At 41.0% G+C, this 12,605-nt stretch overlaps 1 protein-coding gene across 1 annotated transcript in view; it reads left to right on the forward strand.

Annotated features, from left to right (window-relative positions):
- The window catches only part of ADAM10 (ADAM metallopeptidase domain 10), a 114,416-nt gene that overhangs the window by 19,747 nt on the left and 82,064 nt on the right, over window positions 1-12,605 (forward strand). Inside the window, exon 2 of the mRNA XM_090028256.1 lies at window positions 1,562-1,712. Within this exon, the coding sequence (XP_089884382.1) occupies window positions 1,562-1,712 (151 nt within the window). The remainder of the gene's footprint in view (window positions 1-1,561; window positions 1,713-12,605) is intronic.

Here is a 12,605-nt window from a genome sequence, read left to right on the forward strand (position 1 = left end):
AAAGGGCCTTTTTATCAGCATTCTTCATATCATATGGCAGCCTTGTACTTCAAAGTGTTTATGGTCCTGAATTCAGATCTTTACAGTAGAAAAAAGGCCCTATGATTGGTTATATTCAAATGCTTAATATTCTACTAAAATACTTTCATGTTAAAATATAGTCACCTTTTATATTTTACTACCATTTCGTACTACTTCTACTGGGTTTATTCACTCTTTTTTGCACTACTTTCATTGTTGGTAATTTTACTTACCTTTTTATCAGAAGTAGGTGTTCTATGTGAAGAATACTGTGGTTTCTGATGCAGAAATAGATGATGTATATGAGCAATATTTAGCATCACTTCACAGGCAAAGAAAACCAGAGCTTCCTTGAAATACTTCTGAGGATTAGAATTTATATAAAATAATATCTTCCCTCAAACAACCACCTTCACAACATTAATTTTGTTATATTGTCCCTTAGGCATATTCACTCTCCACAATAGAAGTGGAGCAGAGTTTTCTGCCCCCTCCCCTCCCTCCTCTCTACTTTCTAAAAAAAAAAAGACAGCAAAGCTCATGAAAGGGCTGGTAGCCAAGAGGGAGAAAACTAGTAGTGGGCTAATACAGGACACAAATGTTTACTATCCATGTGTATTTGGGGGTTACATTCAGACCCATTTCCCCATCTGTAGAGGAATGTTGGGGGCAAGAATTTCTAAAGGAAAGTCAATTCTGGAGTTAGCAGCAATCTCGGTAGCGAGCCCTTGGGCCCCTGGGTGCTTTCATCAGGTTCTTTGTGGTCCTGTTTTCAAAGCTAATTGAATCAGCTGATCTGCTCCAAGTCACTCCCACGAACCCTTTCTGGCATCCTTCTCCACAAGTCTTGTCCTCGTACTTCTTTCCCTCTAATTCTCATTCTAATCCTTTTGTTTCTCCAGACTTTTCTTTCCTTTTCATCCTTGGTCTTTACCTGTTTAACTAGGCTGGTTTGGCAGGCAAGCTTAGCATACCTCTCTCGATGCACCTGGCAGCTGTATATACACAGCAATTTGATACCTCATCACCTACTAATGCCAGCTAACAATCCAGATGTCTAATTTTGCACTGAAAGTCTTCTAGGGTAAAAGTCCCCAAAGTCTGTTGTAACTGGTATTTTGAAAGCTCTGTTTTGCTCCAAGTGCTTTTGCCCAGTTTTCCTTGTGGTTTCTTCTGCCACCTGCACAGAAAGGCGAGGTCTTTTTCTCCCATATTTTTTTCATGCAGTCTTACCTGAAGTAAAATCCTATCTCTAAGGGAAAATGTGAAAGCTGAGAGATCTGAACTGCAGCTAAATACCATGGGAAATTGATGGGGAGGGTTGTTTGTTTACTATTTGCTTGCACCAGTGTGTTTAGATCACCCTGGAAGTTTATCCTGCATATTAATTGCTAGGTATTTCTAGCCTGCAGAATGTAAACTTTCAATTGTACCTTCATTGAAGGTGTATGGATAATTTCTGCAGGAATGCCAGATAAATGTTAAGTTGTTACCCGGAAACTTGAAATGCTGACCCACTTTACAATTTTTCTCTTAACAGGCCAGTATGGAAATCCTTTAAACAAATACATTAGACATTATGAAGGATTATCTTATGATATGGATTCATTACACCAAAAACACCAGCGTGCCAAAAGAGCAGTGTCCCATGAAGACCAGTTTTTGCGCCTAGATTTTCACGCTCATGGAAGGTAAGCAGTTCTTTAAAGCTTTGCACCTCAGTAGAAATTTCCTGTTTATTTTAAGCAAATATAAATGCCTAGCGAAGGACAGTACTACTGTATTTGAGAAGTGTGTGTGTATATATAGTGTATTGAAATAATCAGTTTTAGACTACTTGTAGCGCAAGCCAGCTTTCAAAATATTAGTGTCTAGCTTAAGTAAGAGTAATGAGAGTTGCTGCCAATAGTCTTTCATTTATTTAGATATTTCTGGGTGCCCATCATTTTGAAACAGGACAGTTTAAGAAACCATCGGAATTTAATTCTGTTGGCAATAGAATGGCGTTTATTTATGGATTTGTAATAAGTTTTTGCACACAACTACCTGTGCTTCAGACTTTGTTTTTGAGTAATCTTTGTCGGTCTTAAATTGGCTGAAAATGGTTAATTTGTTCTTTGTTCATAAATACTACAATGCCATTTTCCTGTGGCAGTAATGGAGTTCTTCAGTTGCAGATGTGTAGTGTGGAAGATAACCAGACTTGCAGCATGAACAGTAGAATATTTCAAGGTTGGTTTTTTTTATGTGGAATCTTGGAATATATAATATATAATACTGGTAGTGCCATAAACTAGGGAAGTGTCTGTTTTGTGTCAGAACAGGGATGCAAGAGAAAAAAGTTCAAAATTAGGGCACATTCTAATGTTTCATCTTAATGATTGGATTCCCAGTTTGAAGCGCGATATTCTTGATAGTTTAGTTGAGTTACGTATATACATCAGTCAAGGTTTTCAGTTAGAGGGGTAGGTATTACAGTTTAACCATCCAGAAAATGAGATTAAATTAGTAGTCTTGTCTGAAAATTTAGGTAAGATGAGCTGCAGCATAGCAATCTTGTGGTAGAGCAGAAATAAAACCCAGCTTTCCTGGATCCTACCTGTGAAAACCTTATCTACACACAGCACCATCCTTTCTATTCTTGTCTTGTGCACTGTGCAGCTCCTCGTTTCTTCAGGAGATGAAGCAGAAGTTCTGTGGAAAAAGAACAGTAATGTAATTAACAACTGTAATGTGTAATGTATGCTTACAAGGAACTGGTGTTTTAGATTATGCATAAAATATAATTCTGTCATAACTTAACTTTAAAGGAGTTTATTTTTGCAACTAGTATTTTAGGAAGCTTTTGAAGGTCAGTTTTTCATACACATTTATCATGGACAATGAGATTGCTCGGAAAATTGAGGCATCCCTTACAATTCAGGAACTGGGAAATAGTTGTTTTCTGTAGCTTCTAGGTTGCCAAAATTCACATGTTTTTGTGGTGACAGCAAAAAGCAACTCTGACCTTAGGAGTGTGTCTGTCAAATATCTGGTTCTCCCTTTAGACCGCTGAAGTCTTAAAGCAGTTAAATAATTGTCTGTGTGTTTCACTAATCTTGGTCCTGTAAATGGAGCCAGTTTTATTTGCTGTTCAAATTTTAAATCTGGGATGAAAGACAAATTCCATCCAAATTACGAAGTTGCCAAAACTTACAAATAGGCTTCATATTGGAAAATGCTTGTAAACTGTAGATGTAAACAGCAATATTGATTTGCCTATAAACTATTTCCTAATTGACATGCACATATGGAGCAAAGGTCCCTCTGTGCTTGTAACAGGAATGTTTGAAACATTTTTTCATAATTCTAAAAAGAACCCTGTTCATTGTTCTTCAGATCTGCTATTGTGAACCAGTTCATTTTTGATGTTTGGTTGAAGCTGGTCTGTATTTAAAAAATTATTAATCAGGATATTTCAAAAGCTGTGTGTATGGCTTTATTACCAACAGGTAACAAAACTTGTAAATACATTTTGTGCTGTGATGAGGGAAAGTTATTGCATTAATCCTTTCAGCAATTTAACTTAAACTGATAGTTAGAAGCCATGTTGTTGATTTGCTTGCCACATAAATTAAAGGCATTGAATATTTTGAGGCTAAAGAGTGGGGGCCTGCTTGAAATCTCAAGAGATGTCCTGAAACAGACTGATTCTTTCATAGGTTCTCCCAGAACAGTTATTAAAGTTCAGCACATGTGTAGTGAGACAAAATGGTGTTCATCACAGGTATAGGGGTGTGCCTGCACGGAGCAAGTTTGAGAACGTAATAGAAGAATTTGTATCATTAGCCCTGGCTTCCTGGCTAAATATTGATGTCGAAATTTGAAGATCATAAGTGACCCAGCTGTAAATGCAATACAGATTAATAGTACTTTCATTCCCCTTTGAGGGTACAAAAGAAATACTACTCAAACACTTGCCTGCTCTACAGGGCTAAGTACAGACAGTCAAAAAGCCTGAGGCTGAATTGATCCAGTCTTTGCAGGTTAGTCTAAGCTGCAGAGTATGACCCAATAAGCAAATAAACACACATTCACTTTTGATTCAGGAAATGCAGCCTGTTGAGGAAATTGGCCAGCTACTGTGTAGCACCCATACACCGAAGGGTGTGCTCATACAGTGAGGGGCACTGGCCACCTCCCGTCTCTGGGCTCGTTCCTAGCCGTGATCAATTAGGCCAAGAACGATGGGGTGTCGGCAAGATGATTTATTGCTTTGCAAAGGGGGCCACCCAGTGTCACAAAGACAGAGAGTTCCCCCCGAACTGAGTTTACAGCTTGGTATTTACACATTAAGCATTGTATTGCTACATTGTAGTGTGCGCATTTGGGTTTTCTCCCTTGCCGTTACAAAATTACAAAACATGGTACAGAGCAAGCTTGGGCTAGTTGAGACTGGTTTTGTGGTTACACATTACTGTCAGCGAGAAATATACATCACTTACTGTCAGTAAGAGACGATATTTTAATTTTAGGGGCAAGAAAAAGATTATCTGCTTTTTCAAGGGTCATCTGCTTTTTATGATTGTATTGCCACTTTCTCTTACAAGCCACATGTCTGCAGTGGTTCAAGCCAGAAGCCTGGGGCTGCTAGGTCATGACTGCCAGCTACTCCAAGACTTTTCCCCCTCCCTGCTAGAGCAGAGGGGTCGTGGCCAGGCCCCAGCCCTGCTCTGCCTGTGCAGGGGGGCAGTAGCATTGAATTCAGAAAGAGGACTATTCTTGTTCAAGCTTTTATGAAAACCTATAAACTGAAAATTATAAACACACCCTGGGAGGTGTGTTTGCTTACTCTTCCTGCTGCCCCCAAGGTCTGGGGCTGGACTACAAATCCCAGAGAGCAACAGGACTCCTCAGGCTTGCTTGTCAGTTCCTCTTCCTGCTTCCAGGTGCCTCTGGGATTTGTAGTTCCCAGTTGCAGCCAGCAGTCACTTTCAGTGAGTTTAGCAGCAACACAGCTCCATATGCGGGGGAAGGTGAGATTAACCCCCCCTCCGTGGTCCCAAACCCCAGTCAGGGTTTGCCTGGGGGCAGAGCTGACCCTCGGTGGGTGCGGGGCCCAGGGCAAATCAGCCAGTGCGGGGCTGCCTTAACACTGCATGGGGGCCACGGTACCCACACAAAAGTAGGGAGGTGAGATCTCTGTGCTTCTTCTGTGGTGTAGGGCAGAGCCACCAGCTCTAGTCAGGCCCTGTGGGGGGGAGGGCTCTGGCCTCTGCAGCCAGCTCTATGGTTTCCCCACCCCCCAGAAGTGCAGAGCCCAGGGCAGTTGTCAAGATACGCTGTATCCTAGGGACCGCTTTACCCGAGGAGGTCGGGGGGTGGGGGGGTGGGCAGTGAGCCAATCAGTGCGGCCAGTGAGCCAGCCCTCACTGCTCCAGCTACAGAGCAGAAAGGTAGAGCCAGCACTGCTCTCTGGAGCAGACAGCCCAGCCCAGGGCTGGAAAGGGTGCTGGGATGCTGGGGGACTCTGATTTATCTTGAACCAGGAAAGGGTATGGCACAGAAGTTTCATAAACTGGTTTGACCTAAATCGGTTAAGTCTGATACTACATTCAACCAGGTGTATCTTTAAACCAGTTTCAGCCATTTTGAAGCTGGTTTATATGCACTGAACTTCTGTTACAGGTTTAAACCAATTTTTGATCTCTTTAACTGGTTATGTATGACGTCTGTCCCTAGCTCAGAAGGCAAAGAGCTCTGCCTCTACATTTTTATTACTGTTTGAAATAATAATTCAGATAACTTATTGAAGATTTGGTTTAACTCACAGTTGTAATGACTTGTATAATGTGCTGGCAAATGTTACTAAAGAGAGATCATATCTGGTAATCATCCATTGATTTTTCTACAGATGAATTAATGTAAGCAGAACAAATCTGTCTGTTTGATAGGTGGGAGCAGTTTTGTGTAATGGTAACATTCACATTGTTATCCTCAACAAAAAGTTTGGAATTAGTTGGTAAATCAGTTTTAGTTAAAGTTTATTCAAAGCAAGCCCCCTTTAGTGTGTCTATATTTTTGTAGTATATTTTTCTAAAAAGTTTGTATGTACATGGAAGCAGATAATTAGCAAGAAATTCTTTATAAAAGTTTGAACATTTGAAACAATCTTACAAATTTGTTGCTTTAATCTATAGCAAATTTCTAATACTTGACTTTAAATTCATGACGTTCATGAACACTTCCGATTCAATGTAAAAGACTTTTATACTTTGTTATCGCAAAGTTGTTGTTCAGGTTTTTTTTTCTTCCTGAGAGTTTGTGCAGATTGGAGGCTGTGTTTTAGAAAAAGCTTGATATTTTTTTTTTCCTCTTTTCTTTTCTTTTTTTTTAGGGGGAGGAGGAGGGAGGGATAGGTGAGTTAGATGTGCACACAACCTCACTGATTTTTAGACTTGTCTAATGTATTTGGAGCTGTCATTTGTTCTTGGAATTAGCTGGTTTACAGTGTATAGATTTCATAGACATCAGGGCTGGAAGGGACCTCAGGAGATCATCGAGTCCAGCCCCCTGCCCAAAGGGCAGGAAGTCAGCTGGGGTCATAGGATCCCAGCAAGATAAACATCCAATTTACTCTTGAAGGTGTTCAATGTAGGTGCTTGAACCACCTCCGCTGGCAGACTGTTCCAGACCTTGGGGGCTCGGAGAGTAAAGAAATTCTTCCTTATGTCCAGCCTGAAACGGTCTTGCAGGAGTTTGTGACCATTCGACCTCGTCATCCCTTGGGGCGCTCTGGTGAACAGATCCTGGTGGTCACCCCTGATAAACTTATAGGTGGCCATCAGATCACCCCTGAGCCTGCGCTTTTCCAGGCTAAAGAGGCCCATGTCTCTCAGCCTATCATCATTAGATCTGTTTTCCTGACCTCTGATCATGCGCGTGGCTCTCCTCTGGACTCTCTCAAGCTTCTCCACATCCTTTTGGAATTGTGGAGCTGAAAACTGGACGCAGGACTCCAGCTGCGGCCTCACCAAGGCCGAGTACAAGGGGAGAATGACATCCCGGGATTTGCTCGAGAAGCATCTATGGATACAAGCCAGCATTTTGGTTGCTTTATTAGCCACAGCATCGCATTGCAGGCTCATGTTTATCTTGTGGTCAATGATGACCCCCAAGTCTCTTTCTCCTGTAGTGCTATCCAACATAGTACTGTCAAGCCTATAAGAATGCTGCAGGTTTTTCCTCCCAAGGTGGAGAACCTTGCATTTTTCGGTGTTAAACAACATCGGGTTCTCGTCTGCCCATTTGCTGAGCTTGTCCAGGTCAGCCTGGATCACCCGCCTATCTTCTGGCGTGGATGCTTTGCCCCAAAGTTTGGTGTCATTGGCGAACTTGGCCAGTCCACTCCTGACTCCAATGTCCACATTATTAATGAAGATGTTGAACAGTATGGGTCCCAGGACAGAGCCTTGAGGGACCCCACTGGTCACAGGGCACCATGATGAGTGACTGCCATCAATTGCAACACTCTGGGTCCGACCATGGAGCCAATTTCCCAGCCAGCGGATCATGGTGGAGCCAAGGCCACAACTGGCCAGTTTGGCCAAGAGGTGATCATGGGATATTTGAAACGTTCTTGACCACTTTTATTTTTAATTACCACTTGTTCCCTGGATTCAGAGAAGTGTTCGTACACGTTACTGCTGCTCACTGGAATGTGAGAAGCTTCTCTTTTCCTCTTTTCTTCCCCCCCCCGCAGGTGAAACCGTTGTAGCTTTCAGTATCTTACAGGACAGTTTGGCAATGAATTGGTAGCTCGGGGCTTGTCTACAAGGGCAAACAAGCTGCAGTGTGAATTTACCCCACACTCTTCCCCATGTGGACATTAGGGTTGTGTCCACACCTGCATGGATGTCTGGTTTCCCAGGGAGACCTTGTGCTGCCACTAGTTGTCCTGGGAAAATGCGTGTGCCATGCGTTCTCTGGCATGTAGCAAGTTACCCCAGGTTGGGTAGGGGAGACTGGGGCCAGCACTGCAGCAGTGGCAATCCTGCCATGCGGAGCCCAGCTGGCAGCTGCAGTGTCTCTGGCTGGCCAGGCTCCAGTTTTGAACAGTGCACAATGCTCCTGCACATACCACTCCACCTTTTTTTTTTCCTGTGGGTTTTTTTGACCCCTTGATATCCAGGGGTCAACCCCCCTGCACTGCTCCTTTGCAGCATGGAGAACAACTGAATGTATGTCTGCAGCGCCCCATACCACGCAACTATGCTCATCTGGACACAAACTAAGAGAGCGTTTATCCACAGTAGCTTATTGCTCATGAGTAGTACAAAGGGATTTGTATTCCCAAATAGACTGTCATGTAGATGCTGTTGTATTCAGTGTCAGGTTTGAGAAAGGAGGAGGTGATACCTTTCCCTCACCCACCCATGTCAGTGGTTTTATTGTAAGGTGCCCTGTGCCTTTTCTGGGGAGAGTGGTGCATAAATTAACCATAATTAATACATAATGTTAAGACAAAGAAAGTTTGATTGATTGTTAAGAACAGGGATGTCAAACTTATTTGGTCTTGCAGAGCCAGTCCATTGGCTGGATCAGGCCCATGGATCCCTCCCCATATGCCACCAGAGTCTGCAGTGCCTACTCCAGAATCCACAGTTAATGCAGGCACCTGCTACTTGCCCACGGATGTTGCTGTCTCCTAGAAACTTAAAAACTATCAGTGATCTAGGTACCAACATCCCAATCTTCAGGCAAGGCATATAATGGAGTAGATTTAATTCCTTAACCGGGGGGTCAGACACACAGCCCGTGGGCCAGATCCAGGGCTGGTCTGGGCTAATTCAAACCCAGGGGCAGCACTGGGGGCTGGATAACAGCAGTCCATGGGCCAGATCCAGCCTGTGGGCTACATATTTGACACTGTTGGTTAAGGAGCTAAACGAATTTCATTATACACTTTACCTATGAACTTGGGACCTTGATCTCTAACTCATCGATAGTATTTAGTTTGTAGGAGACTGACTTTTGTCAGTGAGTAACAGATGTGTTTATGAAAGGAAATTAAACCTTCAAGCAGTGGTTTAAATTTTTTTCATGATCTTATATTTCATTTTATGGCTGAAAGAACAATTTTATTTCTATAGCTATTTTGTAAAATGGCAGATTTATTGTTCAGTCCCCAAAAATGCTAATTGCGAAGTAATTCATCAGTAGAAGGTTTGAAACTTGTGTTCAGCTTCTTGTATTTAAGTTGAAGACTTGATGTTAGTCATCCAGCTTCTTGAGGCTGCAGCATTGAAACTGTTCTGCATGTCTCCTTGATCTTATTCCTTTAGGACTTTGACCTTGTGTGATTAAAAGTGGTCAGTTAAATCGAAGGAATGAAACTTTCCAGAAATCAATGAAAATGGGCTCATCTCTGTATGGCAGTTAGTGCACAGTAACCTAGAGTACAAGATGTTCTGCTTGACATTTCTTTGTAGACATGCAGCATATTTTACTACCGTATATTTTTTCTTAAGAATAAACATTAATAGCATAAGCATATAAGTTGCAAACCAAAAACATTAACATTTATGCCTTACATCTTACCCTATATAGAATTTTGAAAAGATGGTAAGCATAAGTGAAAATAATCAATTTCTAATTAAAGGATAAGGCTTGAACACATTACCTGATGACACCTTTTAGTCTGTCAGCCATCTAGGATGAAAAATCAATGTAGTATAAAGGCCCTGGCAAATTCAAAGGAAATGTGTACTGTCAATCAACTTTCTACTTAATGCAGTTTTAAAAATAATGGCTCTTTTTTCTAATTTGTTCTATCAATCACCCATCCACACCCACTTGCCCTTGTTCTGCATAGGCTCTGCAAAAGTTGATGATTCTCTACCTCAATTTTCTACTCAACATGAGTCAGTTGAACAAGTGGATTTTCAAGTGCTTTTTGAGGACCTGATTACACCTGTGTATTTATTTAATTAAAGGTATACTGACTGATTTCGGAGGTTTTACAGTTTAACTATTACTATTCAAGCTTGTTTTATGTTTTATTGTAGATTGTTGCAGTACATCTTTGTGGTCAAGTATATCAATTTGCTGATGTTGGGGCATATAGCCAGCATGTTGGAAGACAGCTGTTAAAACTAATGGGGTCTATTTGTGACAGTTTTTCATTTTTAACCAAGTCAGAAGACCTTTCATATGGTTATACTTGTGCATAATTCTTTGTAAGATTATTGATTTGATTAAATTCTCATTTAAAACTAAGCTGTTCCCTCCAAACCTGATAGATTTGAAGTATCTTCAACTTCACTAGCAATTTCCTTCTGTCCATTTACCTTGATCTTTTTCATACAAGTGGGAACAGCAGCTTTGCATCTTTTTACCCCTTAAAATGCAAATTTTTGAAAATGAGAATCTTAACTTAGTAATTAAAAAAAAAAAAGCGCAAATGTGCCAGTATGGTCACCTTGAAATCATTGCCAATATTTTCGGTGCCCATCGCTTACAGCAGGAAGCTACCAGCAAGTGGTGGCAGTGCAGTTCTGTTCAGGAGAATGACAGAAGATGCTGGTTGTAGTAGTTCTCTGCTTTTAGGGCTTACTTATCAAATTTAGAATACTGTGTCACAATGTCAGTATACTGGTAATTGTCAGCTCCCACAGTCACCAGAGCAGCCGTAGCAGCGCCCCTCTCAAGCCACTGGGGGCACTGCGTTCGTGAGCACAATGCATTATTAGCGGATTTTGCCGTTCGCTGGGGATACAAAAATGTATCCCCCGCAAATGGTGAGGGTCGCCTGTACTGTAATAGCAGAACAGAGCCATCAGCCAAGCCAAGAAACTGATCAGGAAGTCATTGGCCAGATACAATTATTTAACATTGATTTTGTTTTTTCGTTTTGGAATTTTTTTGGTTAAAGGTTTATTTAAAAACAACTTAATTCTTTAAAAAACTTCAGCAAGTGACAGCAGGTCTGAGTTGAGTTAACATCAGAGGCTATGGCAATGAGTGTTGGGGCACCTTTAAATACTATTAGGCAGCCAAAGTACGCTGTGATATGTTGTTTTGCACTTCAGTTGGAAGACTATTTCTGGCTGTTTTAAGGCTTGAATTCTCCCTTGTTCATGTCTACGTCTTGTCATGCCTACCATATCTGCAACTGTGAAAAACCCAGTTACTGAACTAAGTCATCTTGATACCTAAACACTTTCATTTAAAATACTACTTGAGTGGTGGCAAAAGCATGGTAACTAATCTGTGTTTTTTGGGACTGTAGTTCTTTAGAATATTTTCTTTGGGCAGCCAGTTTCTTAAAGTCCTGTATCAAATTGTGTTAAGCTAGATGCACATTATGAATTTTTAAAAATGTTTCTCCTTTCAGAAATTTGTTTCACAGTTTGTAGATTCTTGCATAAATTAATTCCAACAGTTTAGGATTTGCTAGACTTAGTGACGTGTTGGTTTTAATGAGAGAAATTCCAGTCATATGCAGTTCATCAGTGGCTTAAAAGGCTTGCCAGGCATACAGCTTAGTAGGTGTTGGGTGGGAAGGCTTGGAACGCTGGTCAAGAGCCCAAGGGAAACCTCGTGGAAAGATGACCGTATTCCTGTTTCAGGAAGATGAGAGAGATTTATAGAGAAACAATGGATCCTGATGTCTGAAAGCTGGTAGTTCATCCTTTGTAACTGGTAAATAGGGAAAAGAAAGACTTTCTCTGTGCAGCACAAAGGGGTAATGGATAGCATGGCTGTTTTTCCCTGTATTTTGTTTTAGTTAGACTCTAGTACTGGTCTCTCCCAAATTTTCCCTACCAAAGGTGGTGTAACAGAATTCCCCCTCATTTTCAGTCTGTTGTAGCAAAGCAAACCATTATCAGAAGCGTTAGGGCAGATCCTAGATGATGCAGCTCACAGTTGGAGATTTAGGTTTGCAAAGATAAGTCCTGGAAAGTTCCTCTTTGAAAACTGATCTTACATTTTGGACAAGTTGGTGGCTGAAATCCTCACTTTTTGTATTTAAAGTGTAGTCTCTGTACTAAAGTCCAGCCTTGCTAGCAGGGCTGTTTTATTGAGGAACACCAAGTTTGGGGTAGAGATTATGTGGTAGCTAGACTTCTTTTTTTTTTTTTTTTTTAAACTATATATTCAAGCCCCTTTTACTTGGGGAGGTTGTAAGGTTTGCTTTTTCTGATGGAGGTGTGTCTTGTTAGTAGCATCACTAGGTGAGGAAGTTCTAGCACTCAAAGTTCCCAAAGCTAATACCTTTTGAGTCTCTCTGAGTGTGATGTTACAGGATTAAGAACCATTACAGTGCCAAGATATTTCAAAGCTCTTAGTACTAGATGTATTTAAATCAAGTAAGTATTGACTCTATTTGACTAAATCTTAAAAGTGAAAGGTGGTAATCTCTGTGAAATTTTAATATTGTCATTTCAAAGATGACATGCAAAGCAGTAAGGTGGCAATTGAACTGGTTAACCTTTGGTTTAAGAAGGCATCTTTCTTATTTCTATAAATCAGAAGAGAATGGCAGGTGCTCTGTTCTTTAACATTTATATTTGAAAATATAGTAACATGTTTTGCTCTTTGTG

This window comes from Crocodylus siamensis, chromosome 15 (assembly GCF_052110815.1).
Source record: "Crocodylus siamensis isolate JL-2025a chromosome 15, ASM5211081v1, whole genome shotgun sequence".
Taxonomy (NCBI): Eukaryota; Metazoa; Chordata; order Crocodylia; family Crocodylidae; genus Crocodylus; species Crocodylus siamensis.